Source organism: Eulemur rufifrons, chromosome 16, assembly GCF_041146395.1.
Source record: "Eulemur rufifrons isolate Redbay chromosome 16, OSU_ERuf_1, whole genome shotgun sequence".
Taxonomy (NCBI): domain Eukaryota; kingdom Metazoa; phylum Chordata; class Mammalia; order Primates; family Lemuridae; genus Eulemur; species Eulemur rufifrons.
Window position 1 is genome coordinate 17,573,485 of NC_090998.1, and position 22,277 is coordinate 17,595,761.

General features: G+C 35.8%; 1 protein-coding gene across 6 annotated transcripts in view; it reads left to right on the top strand.

Moving 5' to 3' along the window:
* The window catches only part of PIK3C2G (phosphatidylinositol-4-phosphate 3-kinase catalytic subunit type 2 gamma), a 372,544-nt gene that overhangs the window by 262,886 nt on the left and 87,381 nt on the right, over positions 1-22,277 (top strand). For all 6 annotated transcript variants that reach the window (XM_069491534.1, XM_069491537.1, XM_069491533.1 and 3 more), the window contains 3 exons: positions 728-864; positions 2,781-2,950; positions 21,155-21,311. In XM_069491534.1, the coding sequence (XP_069347635.1) occupies positions 728-864; positions 2,781-2,950; positions 21,155-21,311 (464 nt within the window). The remainder of the gene's footprint in view (positions 1-727; positions 865-2,780; positions 2,951-21,154; positions 21,312-22,277) is intronic.

Below are 22,277 nucleotides of genomic sequence, written 5' to 3' on the forward strand. Positions count from 1 at the left end.
TTTAAATTGCTGCTCGGTATAGAATAAAAATCAAGTTTAAAAATATTTACATTCCAATAACATTAGCACACAATGAAAAAAGCCTTGATGGATACATGGCCAGTGGACAAAGGTCCTATTTAAATTCAATCAATATATGCCCCTTTTTAAAAATTGACATTATAGTTTCTCTTTGAAGTTCACTGAGAGGGAAGGAGCAGGTGGCTTTCTGCATGTTTACTCGCAGAGCTATTTTGTTCACTCCCAGAAATATAACATTTAACTGTGAAGCTTTTGTTAACCTGAACATCAGTTTTTGTGATATGTATGAAATGTTTGTTATGGAGATTGTATTTGGCTCACTTAACTCATGTTATCCAAGCTTGAATGTGCTCCCTTAAACTGTAAATGAGTGTACCAGCCTTATGACAATTAATCCACCACTCCATTGACCCAGTGGTGAGACCATCCAAATCGGCTTTCTCTACCTTAGTTCAAGAAAAAACATTAAAGCTGCTTCTGATAGGTCCGATCCAAACACAAGTAGCCTCATTGCTCCCCAGGATTTAGGAAGAATTAGAATAGATAAACCTACTTCAGAAAAGAAAGTTTGGAAAGGAAAGGGGTAATCCAAGTGGTGCTGACAACTATTGTTGCTGTTACCTATGACAAGATATATTTTCTAAGGATCCCTTATCCTGTTGACAAACAATTGTTTTCATAATCTTTTTTTCTTTCCATCAACCAGGACTGGTGCAGATGGTGCCTGATGCTGTAACCCTAGCCAAGATCCATCGCCACTCTGGACTGATAGGGCCTCTAAAGGAAAATACAATCAAAAAGTGGTTCAGTCAGCACAACCACTTAAAGGCAGATTATGAAAAGGTTTGTCGTGCTGGAGATCATTTTAAATAATGTGCTTAAATAAGAATATGCTCTGGTTCGTTAGATATTCTGATTTATGGAAAAGTAAATTAAGTACACCTTGAGTTCTAATTCACTCAGTCATCAGCCTAGTAATAATGACCCAGTTTAAATGGTGTATTAACTAGATAAAAGTTTCTGTGTTTGGTTTTTCTTCTGGGTGAAATCCTGGGCAGTCAATAAGACTCTCTTTGCACAGCTGTCTCCCTGATAGCAATTTCACTCCAAAAAAGATGCCCCTTGAAACTACCACCTTCAAGTAACCTCCACTTATTTGTGAACAATCTCCAATTTCTATAAATATCCCTTCTTCCTTTGAGATACATGTCTTCTGTCATGCTCTATTTTTCATCTCTGATTCTCTTAATGGTTTGCAGAATGCAAAGTAAGTTTATACACACACACACATATATATAGAAAAATTTTACAAAATGTACTGTTTATTTGACTGCAAACATTTTTTTCTCCCAGTTAACTTCATTCTAGCATCTGGCCAGAGTTATGCAAGTTCTGCTCTATGCCAGGGCTCTTGGCTAAGGGGATGAGTGTGGCTAGAGCCAGGCCTTGTTCCATTTACCAAGGCATAAACTGGAACAGCTGGCTCCACCCAGTGGCAGGGTCACCTTTGTGCTAATTTACACAAAAGTGCAATAGGGACTAACATTAGATTTGTTTGATTGGACCTGTCCCGAGCACTGAAATTCCCCTATTCTGAGGAACTTCTCAATGCTGGGCAAACTGGGATGATCAGTCACCCTGGCTAGCATGGGCTGTGATAAAAAGACCCACTAGTTCATCTATGCTATGCTTCTGTAAGATTGGAGTGAAGCAAAATACAAGCTTTTAGAGGCCAAATAATAAAGAATTCAATCAGATTATCTTGAAATCTGCTTTTTAGCCATTCCCAAAATTATGACTTGAGTCTTGCAGAAATTCCTCTAGTTATATATTTTTTAATGTTTCCATATACATTTTTTCTTTACAACTACCATGTGAAAGACATATTTTATTATCTTCACTTTATAAATGAAGAAAATCTAGACAGAAAAATTAAGTGACTTGGCCAGGAACTTGGGAGACCTGGAAGTAAAGTATCTGGGATGTACTACAGTGACACAGCCTCCCACTCCAGCAAGGCAGCCCCCCCATGCTAGGAGAAGCATGACCTTGGCCCAACCAATTGCTCATGGTTGTACTACGAAGTTGATGAAAATGATGCATACCCAGGAGATCATTTTGGAAACAATGAGTATTTTTGGAAACAACGCTTTGTTCATTACAGAAACATAAGCCACAAGTGATTCAGTGGTAATCTGCTTCCACCTACATAGGCATGCACCGACACATATACTATACCAAAACATTTCGGACATCACCTGGGTGACCTGTTTGTAAAGCTAAACATAAAATGTTACATAGTTCTCAGTATAACTTTTTCTGTGTTCCAAAGTTCCAAATATTAAATAATTGATATTTTAAATTTCTCTGTGAATAGGCCATATTGGGCCCTATTGTTCTTTCTCCTTTTACTCTGAAAAAAATTATTTAATATTGTATATTTGGAGTATCAAAAAATCACACTAGGAAACCTCTCTAGTAAACCACAATAATTAGCTCCATCTTAGTGAAAAAGATATTTTCCCCAATTTCAATAAAAACATTCATCTATTAGGCTAAAGAACAGATTGTTTAATGTTCTTCTGTAGCATATCAAGACTCAGCCACTTACCTGTACCCTTCTCTCTACTGAGATGTAAAAATTGTTCTTGATTATGTAATTTTGCTTTTTTTAATATCATTTACTTTTTACCATTACCTCGGATGCTCATGCATTTCTTCATTTTTTTGTTGTTGTTATTTTTGTGTTACTGTTTTAGGCCCTGAGGAACTTCTTCTATTCCTGTGCTGGCTGGTGTGTGGTAACGTTCATCCTGGGAGTCTGTGACCGTCACAATGATAATATCATGCTGACAAAGTCAGGCCACATGTTTCATATTGACTTTGGAAAATTCTTAGGTCATGCACAAACATTTGGAGGGATAAAAAGGTCAGTGCACAAATGTTTATTACAGTAATTAAGCAATGCCCCAAGCAATATGCAAGGACTTGCTCCCATCTCTCAAATCCCCCTAGGTAATATAAGCATGATTATATATCTAGTAAGATTGGAGGAAAGATTTTTTTCAGTAGATTTTTAATGAACAAATTGTGTCCTCTAATTGTTAGTGGACTAAATTGGCCTTCCCCCATGGGATACTAATCCTGTTCCAGTCTGAATTATTTGAAATAATATTTTTGTTTTCTTATAAGCCTTGAATAAACAATGAGGCATGAGTTGATGGTCTCAATACAGCTGGTATATTGCCCAAAGCACATCACCACACTGTTCTTCATATCATAAAACTAGCACACTTCCCACACGGAATTAGCCTTAAATCATTCCACACACATTCAGTGAGCACCTACCATTCAAGAATACAACAGTAAACAAGGAAGACACAAACCCTGATCTCTTCCTAGTGGAGATGATAGAAAAGTTAAGCAAAAAAAAAATAATATGACAAAATGAGAAATTCTTTTAGGAAACTAAAACAGAGAAATGGGATAGAAAGTGACTGGGGTAGAGATATTATTTTAAAGAGCCCTCTTGGAAGAGACGACAGAGAGCTGTGTAATTAATGACCCCCTGGTGGAGATCCATAGAAGAGTATTCCAGAAAGAGAGAACAGCAAATATAACAGCCATGAGCATGGCAATAAGAGTGGTATGTTCCATAACAACAAAAAGGCCTGGGGTCTGGAAGTAGGAGAGTGAGAAGCAGGAAATAGAAGGTAAGGGTGATGAATTTGGTGGAGGCCAAAGTGGGGCACAGAGGACCTGGTATGGAGTATGGATTTTATTTTAAGTTTAGGGGGAAACCATTGATGGATTTCAGTGGATTTCAAAATCCCTCTCCTGATATCCTGAAGTAGAGATTAGTGAAGAGACAACTGCAGTAAGGAAGGTGAGATTTTAATGGTAAATGTATAAGTGATAAAACCTGACAGATTCAAAATATGTTATGAAGACAGAGCCACACGACCTGCTAATTGATGGGACACTGATGTGATTAATGAATCGGGAGAGGGGCACAGCAGATCGGAGAAGAAAAGAAAACATTCAAGGATGACCCCTAAATTTTTTGTCTTGGCAAATGGGTGACTAATTATATTATTTACTGAAATAGGAAGAATTGGTGAATGAATAGGTTTTGTTCATTTTATTTGAGCTGGAGGCAAGGAAATCAGAGATTGGAGACTAAAAGTCCCTGGCTTTAAAAAGATACTTCATATTAGAGTAGATCAGAGCATTCCAAAGACTAATTAGCCACTTCTGCCTCAAAGCAGTTTCTCAGTAGAAGAAACACTAATGTCTTCTACACGATAATATGATAGAACTTATACCAGATGCCACAAGCTGATATTAAAATGCCAACATAAACTACATAATATGGCTTCATTCTTATAAGCTGATATCTCCTGTTTTGTAGAGGCATATAAATGGACTGATTCATTTTTTATTACTTTCAATATATTGTCTTCTTTAATGAATAACCTCAGAAAAATCCACCACATATTCATTCATTCCTTAACCATCCACTGAGTATGGTTGTGTGCCGAGGACTGTGATAAACACTGGGGATGCAAAGATGAATAATAAACATTTACCACTTCAGCGGGGTTTACTCTCTTGAGTACTGGAAAGACACACATAAATCATTACTATAAAATATGATAAAGACAGAGATACAGAGATGTACAGACCATTAGAACATCATAGAGTAAGGATACTTAGCTTATGAAAGACAATTGTTAATTAACATACTTGTGTGTATACATAATTTACTCATGGAACATTTTTTCCCCTGAATCCACCCTTTCCTAGAAAATTAAAGATTAAGTTAGTTTTAACATTTTCATTTTTTTATTTTAATATATTTGTCCACTGGGAATTTGGGATATCCCTTATTCGTTTATTCCACCAGCTTCTGTGTTGCCCATTGAGGTGGTTAAAAAATGAACAAAAGTATCCCAGTTCTACAGAAAAAGTTCCACTTGAAAGCCATAAAAAGTAAAGAAAAAGTCACTAAAACAGTATGCTAAGTGTATGGATCAAGGTCTACAGAGAAGATGGAGCACAGTTGGTTTGCTGATGTTATAACAGTTACTGCTACTTCTACAGTTTGACAATTTTAAATTTCTTATGCAGCCTTGCAGGTAAATTAAAAATGTACCCAGTATACAGCATCACTCATAATAGGTTCTTAATATTATTTACTGAATTAATCAGCCAATAAACCAATCACAGGCAGGCCTTTGATCATTCAATAGTTATTGATTAGATGAATGAAAATGAAGTTGCCACTGTCTTCCCTTGACATTATTAGCTATTGACCACCAGCCATGGAGGCCAATAGCAGCTCCATGATCAATTTGGGTTGTTGTTTCCAGGATTTTATCTCTACCAGTGGCTCCGATAAGGCTCATTGGCAGTGTCTCCATAGATTTCTTTCTTGTTACTGATACTTCTGCCCTGAGCTGGTTTAATGGCAAAGCTGAACTATTCCTACTCAGCATATCTTTTGAATTGTAGGTAGCATCTGATATTTTTCCTCCAAGTCTCTCTCAGCTGTTTCTAGAGTTCACTGAATATTGTTTCATAGGATAGTTGACTTCTTCCATCCTAGGTCCAGTGATTGTCCTTATTGGTTGCTAGGCACACAAAAGATCTCTTATTAATATAAATAGGGCCTCTGTATCTGTATAGGATAAATTAACATTATTATTTATACCCCATTTATTACCTTATAAAATTTCTGGAAAGCCTAGCCTCACCTAGCTTCTATACACATACTCAAATGTATTAAAAAGCCCCCGATAATATACAAAGCCAGGTATGTAAATTATGCCCAAGGACTTCCCTAATGTCCCATAGTCTAACAAGACTACATAATACTCTAATAACAACCAATAATAACCCCGGGTCATACTCTTTAACATGAAATGCTGCACCCACGGGAAAATCAAGGTTATGTGTTCCATGTACAGGCGTTTCTCTCTACTCCTTAACAACATGGAGAAGGGGGAGAATTTGTATAACTTTTTGTGGTTAACAAAATATTATTAATATATGGTGACTAATTTCACTCTATCATACAATTGCCTAAATCACTGTTCAACCTCACATAAAAAGTACATTTTCTAGTTGTGAGTAGATAACATAAAACCCCTCCTAAGTTGCAGATTTACACCTTAGCCAAGGATACAGAACTTACTAATGGAAATCAGCAGGCCCATAGAGCAGAAGTAGATGCGGTATATATTGGAGTAGATTGTCCCTTAATCCTTGGTATCTTTAAGGACACAGCAAAGAGGTGACATTCTCCTTGCAGGTAGAATCTTGAGAAAGCAACTGATTTCTTCGTGGGCACTGCCCCTTTATGCTTATGCATACATCACCATTCCAAAACATCTCACACTCACTATCCATGTGATTCTGTTTAAGAGATGTTACAAACATTGAGCCCTCCTGATTCTTGGATGAAATTGAGTCAGCAAAGCCACATTCTCATTTGGAGTCCACGCCCAGGTGTCCCTGAACAATTCCTCTGAATTCAGTTCTCCAGAAATCTAGAGAGCTCATCTCCCTGCTTAGACCAACTCCGAGACCCTTGTAAACTTTCTAGCTTCTAAGAGAAAAAAACAGACCATTATGGGTATGAAAAATTTCGCATCCTGTATATAAACAATCTCTTCTTACTGCCTTTTATCATGAGATTAGATAAAGAGGATTTATGCCAGCCTACTAAATCAAAGGACATTTCAGCCTCAATATTACTTGATGATTCTTGGGAAAATTTGGCTAATTCCTACAATGGAAAAAATGAGGAATTTTCCTAGCTCTCTGAAAAACCAATTGGTTTTTCTTTTGAACTAATGCTCAATGATTATCTTCATTTTTAAATTTTCTGTCACAAAGATACAAATTAAAGTGGCTAATAAATGAAGCATCCAGTCTGGGCATGGTGGCTCCTAGCACTTTGGGAGGCTGAGGCAGGAGGATTGCTTAAGCTCAGGAGTTTCAGACCAGCCTGAGCAAAAATAACACCCAGTCTCTACTAAAAATAGAAAAAAAATAATGGTACGCATCCGTAGTCCCAGCTACTTAGGAGGGTGAGACAGGAGTCTGAGGTTGCTGTGAGCTAGGTAGGCTGACGCCATGGTACTCTAGCCTGGGCAAAAAAAAAAAAATTATGCATCCACAATTTTTCATTCAGTTCTCCTACAATAATTTCTACATAGTCATTTTTCATTACATAAAAGAATATATTCATAGTAATGATAATAAACTCTAAATTTTAACTCAATAATTTTTTGATGGTGACACTCTCTTATAGAACAGGAGAAATTTAAAAGAGGCCTTTGTTAGTGATATTTGTTGCTCTCCTAACTCTTTGTTTCATTCTCTTATTTTTTTAGACTATATTTCCACAGTGTATATGGACTTTAACTTTGGTAATGCCAGCCTTGCATTAAGTCTTTCTTGCTGCTATCTTTCTAGTTAATTTTAAAGATAGTATGACTACTGAGTAAGGTCAAGTACCCTGGAGACAGACCATGTGTTTTTGTTGTGTTTTTATGTATTTATTCATTTTTATATTTTAAAAAGTTATTAACATTATTTTTGATTGACAATTCATAATTTATGAGGCATGATGTGATGTTTTGATATATGTGCATAATGTGGCATGATTAAATCCAGTTAATTAACATATCTATCACTTTGCTTACCTATCGTTTTTTATGAGACATTGAAAATTTACTCTCTTATTTTGCAATATATAATATGTTATTACTGACTACAGTCAACCTGCTGCGCAATAGGTCTAAAGCCTAGTCCTACTATCTATCTGAAACTTTGTGCCCTTTCATTAACCACTCCCCATTCCCTCCCTCCTCGCCCACCCTCAACCTCTGGTTACCATCATTCTACTTCCTATGATTCAACTTTATCGGATTCAACACACAAGTAAGATCATGTGGTACTTGTCTTTTTGCACTTGGCTTATTTCACTTAGCATAATGTCCTCCGTATTCATTCATGATATCATAAATGGCAGGATTTACTCATTTTTTAAGACTGAGCAGTATTTTATTGTGTATATATATCACATTTTCTTCATCTATTCATTCATTTATGGACACTTAAGTTGTTTCCATATCTTGGCTACTGTGAATAATGCTGCAGTGAGCACGGGTGTGAAGACATTCTTTCAACATGCTAATTTCCGTTCCTTTGGATATATACCCAGAAGTGGGATTACTGGGTCATATGATAGTTCTATTTTTAGTTTTATGAGGAAGCCCCAAACTTTTCCATAATGGCTGTACTAATTTACATTCCTGCCAATAGTGCAGAAGAGTTCTCTTTTCTCCACATCCTCTCCCACACTTACCTTTTACCTTGTTGAGAAATGACATTGTAGTAGTTGTAAAATGATTTCTCATTTTGATTAATGTACATTCCCACCATAATTAGTGATGCTGAGCATTTTTTCATGTACCTATTGGTCATTTCTATGTTTTCTTTTGAGAAACGTCTGTCTTTGCCCATTTTTAAATTGAATTATTTGTTGCTATGGAGTTCTTTGAGTTCCTTGTATATTTTGGATATTAACAGCTTATCAGATGTATGGCTTGCAAATATTTTCTCTCATTCTGTGGGCTGCCTTCAATTTGTTAATTGTTTCCTTTGCTGTGCAGAAGCTTTTTCATTCCATACCTTCAATTTGTTTATTTTTGCTTTTGTTGCATATGCTTTTAGGGTCATATCCAAAAATTCATTGCCAAGACCAATGTGGAACATTCCTTCTCAACTGTACATTCAATGACATCACATTGGTAGCCTGAAATTAGCCATGGTGGGAGTATTTACACCACAGAAATTGAAAAATGCCACAAATCAGAGCTTTTTCTCATAAAAAGTAAAAGTCAGCCACTTATTAAATATTTATCACCACATGGCAGGATATAAATCCACTTAAAAGGATGAAAAATCATTCCAGAACTCAACAAAATAAAATTCAATTTCTATGCTTTTATACCAGGATGATAAAAAATATTACATATTAGCCTTATTATAATATGATTCAAAACCCTTTTTAGGTTTTATCCCAATAGATCACCAATCACCTAACATAATTAATCTCAACATTTCATCTCAATATTTTTCATAAAAATTCCTGTATTTATAATCATTTTGACATTATTTTAATAGTTAACCACACTGATATAAAAAATTTTCAAGTTTAATTTATAATTTGAGTATTATGCTATTTATATTCTAAATGTTCTCAGTTTAAAACCATCTTTAAAAAATTTTCTTGAGCCTGAGGTCCCCAAGCCCAAGGGCCGTGGACTGGTACCAGTCCAAGGCCTGTTACAGACCCAACAGCAGAGCTCTGTGGCCGCCAAGCCCCCCCAACCCGCATGCCGCCCCCCAACCCTGTCTTCCATGAAACTTAGGAAGCAAGGGGGCCCCAGAGCAGAAGGTGAGCAGCCCGGCAAGCGAGGGAAGCTTCATTTGTATTTACAAACGCTCTCCATTGCTCACATCATCCCGCCTGAGCTCCACCTCCCCGCTTCCCTCTCTGCGGTCCCTGCCAGCAATGGAAAAAGTTGTCTTCCATGAAACGGTCCCTGGTGCCAAAAAGGGTGGAGACTGCTGCCTTGAGAGATTAAAAGATTAATTTTGTCTTATTCCAATCATTCTGGTTCGGTACAACATTCATAATGATCCAAATGCTAGATAGGTATTAACGATCCCCTACATGCTTGAATTACTATATTAGTATTCTTTGAAATTAGATGAGTCTCACTGGTCTGTTATTCACATAATTGTTTACCTAGAACATCGTGGTTCTATTAAGTCTGGTGGAGGGTAAACAGGTGGCAAGGAAGTGGCAAAGGGTGGAGAGCAGGACCTGAATTGTGGCTAGGAACCAAATTGCAACTAGGAACTGTTCCCTGGTGGAAATATACATAGTAAAAAGTTCCTAGTAATCTTTAACTGACCTAGAGCTCATTACCATCTAATTAGCATAACATGGGTGGAGCTTCATGAAGGAGTCTGGGGAAGACACAGGCCCGCAAAGGAAAACTGTTGTATAACCTACTCTGGTATGTAACCTCTTATATAACACCAACCTGTCAATCACCCCAAAGGCAGACAACAACCACCAATCCTGCCAGGAGAAAGGCGGGACACACTAGTGGACTTCCAAAAAGCAGCATGTGTTCAGCATTTGGTGTCTTTCTCCACTCTCTCTGGAACATATTTTCACTTTGTGTAGCTTCCTTCTGTACTTTCATTCTTTGTTTTATGTAGTCAACTGTTTGTATAAAATTGCTGTCTGTAATCACTTCGTCATTGGCTCGACTAGGTACCAGTACTCATTCTTGACACTGGGACCTGGGGGACTAGGGAACACACAGAGGAACCTAACGGTTCCTTTTTACTTAAAGCAGAATTTAGTATCAGAGTTTTCTAGAAGGAAAACACTTTCGAATATCTCTCCAACTGTGAATGCTTTAGGGGAATCTTTATATCCTGAGCACCTATCATAGAGCAAAGGTTCAATTTCAGTTGATTGAAGGATCACTCTAAAAATGTCATCAAATTTACTTCCCTTGACCTGAAACAGTATAATCATTTTTCTGAAGATAAAATTATTAAGAACATTTCCATTACCCTTAACTGGAAATTTGCCAAGGGATAGTTTTATCTGATGGTCACTCTACACGTGGACGTCTGAGGTATGAGACTCAAAATTTGATACATTTTAAGTTTTACAAAGCCTTCTGCCAGCCACAAAGCCAATCCTAGGCAAACTACAGCTAGTATTTGAATAATGCTTTAGACTTTACAAAGCACTCTCACATAAACTATTTCAAGAAACAAAGTTTGTTTTGTCATTCCCATCTTCTCACTCTCATTTCTCCTTCTTCTGCTTCACTTTATCATTCCACTATGTTTTATTGCCTGATTTCTTTTGAATAACCCCCTTATACCCATCCACCCCATTATAAGTAAAAAACAATTTCTCTGAAAAGAAACAAATTTTCTTCATGGATAACTTTGTAGATTTTCATACGAAAAGAATGAGAAATGATTGAGAAGGGAAGAAAAGTTTGTGAGAGAGAGGAAATAAAAGAGAGAAGAAGAGAGAAAGCAACTTATTTGGTATAAGAATCCTGCCTTCTCTCCCTCAGTGAGCCTATGCTCCATTGTGAACAAAGCAAACTGAAGATGGGAGAGATTGCTGATTCTTCAGTCCGTGTAAGGTAAAATGTGTCTGTGAATATAAGCATCTCATGGCTCTGACTCTAAATCTAGCTTTTAAAGAAAGACTACAAAAGTCTTCTAAACATGAGCCTAGTATAAAAGCTTCATCTGATGTCCAACTAAAGAAACAGTGCCCTGCTTCTGTTGCTGGGGAAACAACTTATGGTGTTAAACTTAGTAAGAGATAATATGTCCATTTCACAACTCATGCATAAATTTTGAGCATGCATATGGTAACTTTATGGATGACATAAATTTTTTTCAGAGATAACTTAGGGTATTCTTGATTTTCACCTTTGATCTGATATTAGAACCTGACCCCTGTTTAAAATGTGATACTACAAAACCAATTTTTACCTAAGTATTACAGCATTGATAATCTTTTCCTCATATTCAGACTAACTTCTGCTCCAAGAATATACTAGAATTCCATGCAAAGCATAGCTGTGCTCTTTTCCTCTAAACTCAAGCTTAAAGGGAAAAGACATGGGGATTTGGAGGATCTGACCAGTATCTTTCTCTCCTAATGAAATCTTGTTCTGCTATAAACTCAGACCCAACATATTAGGGAAGCAGGACTGATAATTTGGAAGAGGTAGCTGTTTTAACCACTCCTTTCAAATAAGAAAGATGATGTACTGGAGCCTGAGAGAAACTCCAGAGTCAGTATCTAAAGTTATTAAGCAGTTAAAGATCCGGGACTTCCAGGAGTCTAACTCAAGACACAATGTGTTTACAAAAGAAAATGAACCGTGAAAAAAAGTGTTTTACACCTAGGAGATTATTGATGAGGCTCACCTCAGTTAATAATTGCCGAGAATTTAGATATGTCACAGGGCATTAAATGCTCTTTCTATAACAGTGCATGCACCCTTATGTTCTCATTATATTGCACATATGAAGTTTACTGTGTTGCCTAATTATCCACGGTTCTATCCTATCCAATGGAGATTCCAAATTTGCCTTCTCAATTAACTCATGAATATTAGACAAGAGATTTGTGTTCTTTCTGTTGGACAGCAAAATATGCTCTTTGAAATATAGGTCATTTATGATATTAGGAAAAGTGTAAGCTTAAACATTTTCTGATGTACTCTGTAGTCACTTATTTATATGTTAATATCATCATTCACTATTATGGGATTCTGCAACTTTTAGAAATCTTTAAAAAGATATATCTTAATGTCACTATGATATTTCCTAGAATCAAAAACATTTGAAATTCAAAAAATTAATAAAAATAATTTCAATAATAAAAACAAAATTTGCCCCATTGCTGAGTGTTACATTTTAATTTAGGGTACAAATACATTATTCAAACATTCAAGTCTTTCAAACCTGGGACTAAAGTTTGCATACTTCCATTTACTGACTTCATCAGTTGCTCAAGTAAAATATTGGCTGAACTACAGTATAAAAGAAAGAAACAGCTATGTTCAGAGTCCAGCAGACAGATTCTACTGTCGTGAATTCTTGATAGAGCTCTGTCATTCCATTCCACTCTCCATATCTCCATATCCTCTGCCTCCATTACCAATATTGAAACATGTAGCTCTTCTCAAACTGCTGTGGTTTTCATAGAGCTTATCACTGGCCTGGCATAAAGCAAGTTCTCTAATGTGGTGATGCATCATCAAGTGTAAGAAATCAGATTCCAAAGGAAATAGTCAAAAAATACCCCTTGAAACCCCATAAATACTTGCTGTGCATTGGCTTTATTAACCCTTACAGAAACTCTTTGAGGTAGGTACTGTTATTTTCTCAATTCTACAAATGAAGAACTAAGAATGAAAGAAGTCTTAGTTGCTATAACTTGTCCAGAGTTGTAGGTAATTGGTAGTAGAACCATTGGAAGATGTCATGATATTTCCATTTCTCAATAATCCCAACATAGCCTCTTTTCTCTCCAGCATTGGGACAGATGGCTGTTTCTTTAGTTAGTACCAGATGACATAGTTATCTCACATTTATGGCCCTGATGTATATCAAAATCATATCTTTAAAAAAACAATCAAATGTCTTGCAAGATGATTGCACTGCAAGAGGCATGAAAAACCTAAGTCCAAGTATGAAAGTAGCGTGTATGGGCGTTTTCTTTTTCAGTAAAAAGTCAGGCAAAATTGCTTATTCCCTTTTAATTTGTTCTTACATTTAAAAAATCAAATAGGTATAGTTAAGCTAATATAAATTAAATGCTTATAAGGTGTGACTCTAATTTCAGAGAACACCAGAATCTATCCTACTGAACTTAGTATGGCCAAAGACCACATGAACTTTTAGAATGAAGCCCAGTGATATTATCTAGACTGCATAATTCACACTTGAGGGCATTGCTTCTGAGAATTATTGTGTCTTCAAATAGCTTATGTGTGCAACACTTAAAAATCAAATATCATTCATTTTTTGAGTATGGATTAATACATATTTATTTAAAGAACAACTCAATAAATGAATCACTGTGCATTTTAAGGATAGAGCATGTCACCTATTTCAGAGTTCATTCATTACAGTTAGCATGCTTTGTCCATTCCCTTAATACTGTAGTTTAGGATAGGGCCATTTCCACTATCAGAGGTAGTGATAGTAAAAAGATTTCAAGAGGAAGTGTGATATGAACAGGCCTTTACAGTAAGGATTGGAGTTAAATTAGTGGGAAAGAGGGGAAAGGCAACCCACCGTAGAGAATATAATGAATAAAAGTGTGGAGGCAGAAGATCAGCATGTGCTATAACCCACCCATCTGCTTCTTCTATGCTACACCATAGCAGCCAAGAAAATGTCACACTGAAGAGCAAATATGTGTCACCAGTTTCAAATGGGCCATCCTCATGGCCCAGTAATGACACTACATTTCTGTGGCCATCTCACTATTTCACTTTCCACAACAATTTGTACTTTATCCTCTCAAGTATAAACCTCAGACCACTTCTACCACCTCCCTACTTTTAAACAGATGACCACAGTCCTAATTTATTGAGAAAATAAAACCCATCTGAACAGAGCCTACTTTTCTACCCAATAAAATCTCCCACACTTACTTACATCTGTACAGAAACTTCTTCCTTTCTGTTCTAATAGAAGATCTGTTCTTTCTTTCTAAAGTCAATCCTTCCATCTGTGCTTTGGAGCTATTTCCCTCCCACCCTCAAACGAACATTATACTATCAATAATTCATTTTTTTCTTGCATATTTATTCTCTCTTTCTCAAATCTTTTTAAATAAGCTTGTCTCTCCAAAGTTTAACTAACATTGCCTCAAAACCCCTGGTCTTGGTGCTGTTTTGCTCACCTTCACAAACTTCCTGAAGGAGTTGTCGATAAGCTCTTGATCTTCACTCCCCATCTACCATTCAATCCACAACCATTTGATCTGGCTTTACTCTTCATTACTTAGTAAGTTCAAAAATGACTTTCATAGTGCTAAATCTATCAATATTCATTCCTTATTTTGCCTAATTTATCTGCTAATTTCAACAGTGTTGACTAAACAATGTTGACTATTCTTTCCTCTAAAATACTCTCTTCACTTGCTATCCCCTCCTCCCCCCCCCCACCTGCTAGACACAGTGTTTTGCTATATTGCCCGTTTACCCAGGGTGGTCTCAAACTCTGGGCTCAATGATCCTCCTGCCTGAACCTCCCGGGATTGTAGGCACACACCACAGTACATGGTCTCACTTGCCTTCTGTAGTGGATCATCACCATCTACTTTTTCTCTGTTTAGTGTCCAATTCAGGATGTTTTCCTTCCACAAAGCCACCAAACGTTAGATCCCCCAAGACTCATCTTAGCCTTCTTTTCTTCTCTACAGTTTCCACCAAACTGGTGTCATCTACATCCAAGGCGTCTATCAATATCTACATCCAGATGACTCACAAAATTGTTTATTTTGAAATAATTATAGATTCACATGCAGTTGTATGAAGTAATACAAAGAGATGCCATGAACATTTTGCTGGTTTCACCCAGTGATATACAGAATTATAGTACATATATAGAATTATAGTATATATAGTACATATATAGAATATATATATAGTATATAAAGAATTATAGTACAACTATCACCACCAGAATATTGATATTGATATAATCAAGATACAAAACAGTTTCATCACGACCACGATCTTTCATGTTGCCCTTTTGTAGCCACACCTGGTTCCCCCTTATCCCTGCCCAGTTAAGAAACTGCCAAGTGGTTTTCCAGAGTGACTGTATCATTTTACATCTCCACCCAGCAATGTATGAATGATCCAGTTTGTCCACATCCTTGCCAGCATTTGGCATTGTCACTATGTTTTATTTCAGCCATTCTGATAGGTGTGTAGTGCTATCTCATTGTGGGTTTAATTTGTATTTTCCTAATGGCTAATGATGTTGAACATCTTCTCATGTGCTTATTCACTATCTGTATATCCTCTTCCATGAAATACCTCTTCGTGTCTTTTGCCCATTTTCTAATTGTATTGTTGATTTTTTACCATTAAATTTTGAGAATTTATACATATGTGTGTATACATAGATATACATATATATGTGTGTGTATGTGTGTGTATATATATATATATATATATGTGTCAAATGCTATTACTTTGTTGGCTACATGGTTTGAAAATATTATCTCCTGGTCTGTAATTTGCCTTCTCATTCACTTAACATTGTTTTTTACAAAGCAAAAGTTGAAGTCTAAAAATTCCTGCATAGCCCTAAATCTCCTGTTTTTTTCTAAAAGTTTTATAGTTTTATATGTAAGTCTGTGATCCAATTTTTAGTTAATTTTTGTTTTAGGTATGAGGTTTAGGTCGAGGTTTATATTTTTACAAATGACTGTCTAATTGTTCCAGCGTCGCCTATTCAAAAGGGTATCCTTTCTCCATTGATTTGCTTTTTCATCTCAGTCAAAAATCAGTTGGGTATATATTAATATTTGTGTGGGTCTATTTCTGTGTTATTTATTCTGTTCCATTGATCTATGTGTCTATCCTTCAACCAAGACCCAGTTCCTTACTCAGCTGTCCCTGACAGCACCCTGACAGGAGATTGAGGTACCTCTCATTACAGCCTCGTAAGAGTGGAAGTTGTGGCTGCCCACCTTACTCTTTGCTGGTGTGGGGAAGGAGTAGGATCACAGTTCCTTCTGTGCTATTTGGCTGTCATAGAGTGGTTATTAACTGAAAGTTTTCTGTCTTTTTAGGCTGCCTCTTTTGGTCCTTTCGCTAGAGAAAGTAGGCTTTTCTTGGGGCTTTTTTGTCTATACTCAGTGGTATTTTTGGATTTCCTGCTTCTCCACCTCGATGTCTGAAATATATGAGGCAAAAAGAAAACCCAGAGAACTCACCTGCATTATTGTTTCTTGAGTCCTGACATCCGTAGGTGGTCTGTCTTCTTCTTTATGCTTCTCAGAGTCATCTTATGTTTGTTTTATATATGATTTGCAAAGTTTTTAGTATGCTGAGTGGGAGAAACCAGGAAAAATATATCTATTTCATCTTCCCAGAAGCAGAAGTTTGACTCACAAAATTTTACATCTAACCTAAATCTTTTCTCTATGATCCAGAAACAAGTATCTTCGTTGTCAACTGCTTTTATATGTCACAAAGGGAGATGTAACTTGAGCTCAAAGCTGTGCCCACTCTGAATGTCGGACTATAGTCTTCCTGCTACACAAGGAAAAAAAGTTAAAACTCTTCTTGCACCTCTTCTCCCTCCTATTCTAACCATCGTGAAGGGCCTCTTGACTTTTTTCTTTTTCTTTTATTTTTATTTCAGGATATTATTGGGGTACAAACATTTTGATTACAGTAATGACTTTGCCTTGCCCAACCCAGGGCAAGAGGTGTGCCCTTCCCCTTTGAAGTATTTTTTCAGTCTTTCCACCTCTCTGTATCTATAAGCCACAATCCTACTCTAAGCTACTATCATATCTGATCAAAAACTTCTGCAAAAGTCTCTTTCTTATCTTATCCACTCATATATAACTTCCCTATTTCAAACGCTTGTCTACATTATAGCTGTAATCTTTTTAAAACACTGTAATTATTCAATAGGTTCATAGTGCTTTTATGACATTGATTTTTAAAAGTCTTTAACCTCACCTACAAACCTTGCATACATCCATTATAGATGCTCAATATATATTTGTTGATAAATAACTATAATGCTCTAACATTTGAGTGTTTTTGACTAGATTTCAAGTCACCTAATAGGCAGAGATATATTCTAAAATTCTGTGTATCTTCATCTCAATGGTAATCTGTAAGTGCTTAATGATGACAATCTTGGTATTCTAATGATTACACAAGGAGATTATGTCTACAGTATGGTTAAAAGGAAAGCTTACACAAAAGTAACAACAAACAGCAAATTATTAACCATCCTGCTATTTCTTTTATCAAGTGAATTTATTTATCTCCAAATATATACATTTTTAAACCATAAATTCACTTCTCAGCCCTACTGGAAATTTATAAAATATTCAATCTCTGCATTTTTACAGAATAATAACTTCAGGTAAAAACTGGTCATAAGTTAACAAAAATATGAACGTTGATAACAAAATGAAAGAATTATAACAAATAAGTTTGCTCATATGGCCTTCTTCCATAAATGTTAAATTATCACAAACTCTTCCCTGTGTGACCTATGTTAACTTACTGTTGCATTTATTGCATATAATAGAATACCATCAAGGTATTGTTTCAGACATTAAGACTATATAAAGAGAAGGTGGAATATTTCCTTTTCCCTTGAAAAGCATACAGGTCATTCAGATAAAAAAAAAAAAAAAAAAGACTTCTGGCAAGGGATAAGTTGATTAGAGAAGACTTCTTGTAAGAAAAGATTTTTGATCTTGATCTCGAAGCCAGTATGAGGAGAGAGATGGGACAGGCGGTGGAGAAAGAGAGAGAGAGAAATGCCCAGAAGTAGAAAACAATTTATAGAAAAGTACAGAAGCAAGAATAAGTAGGACATAGGCAAGCAATGGTAAAATCACTAATCTGGGTGGGGGGAAAGGTTGAATAGTCACAATAAGAAATCTCTACAGTTTATTTATATGGCTATAAATGAGAGATTTTTCAATATGTAATTTAGAGTGTAATAATGGTATAAACCCTGAGAGATCAAATAGTTTCCAATTTTCCTTCTTGCCACAACCAGTTTATACCTCAGATTTATAATTAATGCTTAAACTTCAGAGATAGAATCTGATATAATAATGCTACACCCTAGGTTTAGGTTTGCCTTTCAGTGGGCTGATAGACTACATCACGGCTAGAACTTCCACGGCTTGTTGGATGGATAGGATTTTGTTTCATATCTGAGGCTTCTTTTCATTTATAGAAAAGTTTTAGCATAATTCTGAGTTTTTAAAAATTTCTCAGAAGTGAAACATGAAAATCATATAAAAAAGATGCAGTATTTTTACTTTGTTGAACCCACTGAAAATTTAGACTATGATGATGTTTAAGCACAAACTAAAATTTGTTTCTTCAATATTATTATTTTATATTTTTTCTAATTTGGTTGTGTTTCTTTTGTGTATTTGACTTTCTGTTATGTTGTTTCTGCATCTGATTTGTAATGGTGGTTACCATAGGAAGAAATGTGTTATCTCATGAACTTGAGCATGACTGCAGAAACTTTTCAGAGAAGTCAATTTTCTCTATTAAAGAGAGAAGAGCATATCCATCATATTAGAAGAGAAATTTTCAGGAAGTTGTAAAAATTAAGACTCTTTTAAAATTATTTCCAAAGTTCCACTCAATATAGTAAATATAACATAGAAAATAGGGGGAAAATTATTGGAAAACTTATTATGAAAGTCTGGGATATTGCTAAAACCCTACCAAAATGTTGTCAAGAGCAATGACTACATGAGTGAGTGATATGTAAGAAATGCTACCAAATTCGAAGGTCCACTTAAGGGCTTCTACAGCCAGAGAGGTACATGGATAAACTGGGAGTAAATTAAACCTTAAAGTAAGGATGGAATAAAATAAAGGCATGGAGAAAATAAATCACAGAATGACTGTAGTAAGTGGCAGAACTGTGACGTGAAACCCCACCAACAGGGCCTCTGAGTAGAGCCTCTCTCGATTCACAGCAGTTCACAAATGTGCCACCTTCTCATTAGTGAGTTAGGCATTTATGTACATTTTCTCAGTTAATCATCACAGCAATTCTAAGAGCTAGGTATTATATATCCATTTCAGAGATAAGGAAATTGGGACATAGCAGGTCCAGGATTAGAACCTATGCTATGTCCCATGTTTTCAACATCTTCCCAGCTTGGCTGAAGTAAAGAAATTGTAAAGTGAATTCATAGAATATAGGTTGGATAGGTCAATGGAGGCCAAATATAAAAGGATTTTGTGCAAAAATTTAAGAATTTGGACCTAATCCTTGTCATGTCTCAGTGTAGGTGCTCAATAAATTTTGTTGAATGAATGAATGAATGAATATAAAGCTCAGTGAAAGTGTTTGTATTACAATCTCTTCTCTGGACATTCAATGGTAGCATGGATTACAAAATAAAATTTTAAAATAAAATAATGTAAAATAACCACAACCAAAGAAAGCTTGGTTATTTATTTTCTCTAAAATATCTTGTCTGCAATTAAAGTTAACTTCCCCAGATCTGCCACAAAGTGCCTGAATGGTGGCTTTATGATTTGAATATCCATACTTCTGAAAGGTCTGGTTTACTTAGTCAGATTAGTGAGTTTTCCACTCTATCTTAGGTTTATTAAAATAGCGAAGCGTAGCAACAAGAAAGAAAACAATTATTTTTTATTATTTAAAAAAAATAACTAAGAGGCTCCCTCAATAATCCATGGCTTTTTTCAACTACTACTTGGTCTAACCTTACTTATATCTAGAGTGATAGGCTTAGTTTAAAACATGTTTTATTTCAATCTATTCAAAAGTATTTATTTTTTAAATAACTTTTTACCCAAAACTGTATTCCCATCTCTAATGCTTCCAGAAGATCTGAGGTCAAATTGTTATGAAAACTCTGTCTTACTGTTTTCTTATTTAATGATTCAGACTTCACAAAGAGAGGTATTTCCAATCCTCTGTCTGCTATTCTCTGTTAGAGGTGCTATCATGTCATCTCAGGCCTGTCCGTGTCTCAAATAACATGAGAAAAACTGACAAAGGTAGGGAAACAGAACCATCTTCTCTGTCCTTTGTTTTCCTGTTTTTCCATCCTTGAGACTACAGGGGGCAGTATCACTTACTTAATTACATGTTATGCTCATATTGCTCTTTTCTGATCAGTATTTTTACTGGTTCTATAGTGAAACAAAAAAAATAGGTACCTTTTTCCCCTTTACTAAGCATATAACATCTGCTTTTTTCATAGATTGCTTTCGGAAAGAACTTACCATTACAATATCTTGGCCTTTACCAAAAGATTTTTTCCTAAAGCGTCTGTATATTTTATACAGAAAAAAATGTATTTTTAAAATACTATTAATATAAGATCAAACATATCGGTTCTGTCATTTCAAAATTTAGCAGTAAATATACTTTCTTTGCATAAATATCACTTTCATTATTAATTGGACCTTATATTATTTTAATGGATAATATTCCCATCCAAATGTAATTTGGAATTAAACATTTGAGACAATATAGGTTGACACTGTAAAATATCTTGTCCTTTCCTCTCTGATGCAGCCCAGTTCTTCAAAGCCTACGATTATAATGTTTCTCCAGCTGTCCCACAATGAAAAAGGTGCATTTATTAGGGTAGAAAGAAAATAACAAGAACATTCAAATGGAAATAAGTTGTCATAACTGCCTACCTTAACCTTACAAATTACTTCTCCTCCTGCTTATGATTGCTATTGTTTTGTTATAGGGACCGAGCCCCTTTTATATTTACTTCAGAGATGGAGTACTTTATTACAGAGGGTGGGAAAAACCCACAGCATTTCCAAGATTTTGTGGAGCTTTGCTGTCGAGCTTATAATATTGTCAGAAAGCACAGCCGACTGCTCTTGAACCTGCTGGAAATGGTAAGTCCCCTGGGAAAATAAGAAAAATAATAAGCTTCATTTATGCCTCTGTTTCAGTAGTCTATTTTTGCTAATGGCTTGGAGTTCCCCAAAGAGCTATTCAAAACAGAAAGGAATGAACAAACTAAGAGTACCATTGTACAGCTTATAAAGACATTTCTTAATAACTTAAATTTAGTTCATAGTTATTGTCTAAAACATTCCTATTCACAACAATATTGATGCATTCAGGGGTTATCCCAGTATATTTTGACAATAAATCAAGGACAATAATTTCAAGGACAATAATTTTCAAAATAATGCCTTCAGTTGTTGTCTGCATTAAGATTTTTCAAAAATGCTTTAAAAATACTATCTCATTTACATGTCATGACAGCCTAATGACGTAGACCAGACAAGGATTTTCCCTGGCTCCCTGTCCCAATCTGCAACTTTGATGACTTGTGTATTTTCCAGATTAAGAAACTGGGGGTCAAAAATGTAAAGTGACTTGCTAGCAACTCAACTGGAGACTAGTACATTTATTGGTATACATCTGGTCTACTGAGTCATAGTCCTATACACTCTTGTATTGACCAACAGGGGAAAATTTAATGTTTCATTCCACTGTCCAGTCCAAAGAGATGGAGACCAGATAGGCCAGGTGAGGAAAGAGAAATCAGATAGAAGTATCTTCTGGGAGAAAGATACAGTGATTCCTTTGGGCACATGCATACACACTAGTAATTGCAGCAAACTGTAGGAGGAAAACATCTTTGATACATCAGTATAGGATTTGGAGTCAATCAAAAACAACATTTAGAGCTTTCAGATGACAATAATTCTACTAGTTGTTGTTAAGGGCACAAACTTGGGGGTTAGGCCTCTCTGAGTTTGAATCCTAGTTTGGCATTTTACTGGCTACATTCCTCAATGTGTGTTCATAACTCCCAAAAGACTCTATTTTCTAACCTATTAAATGAAGAT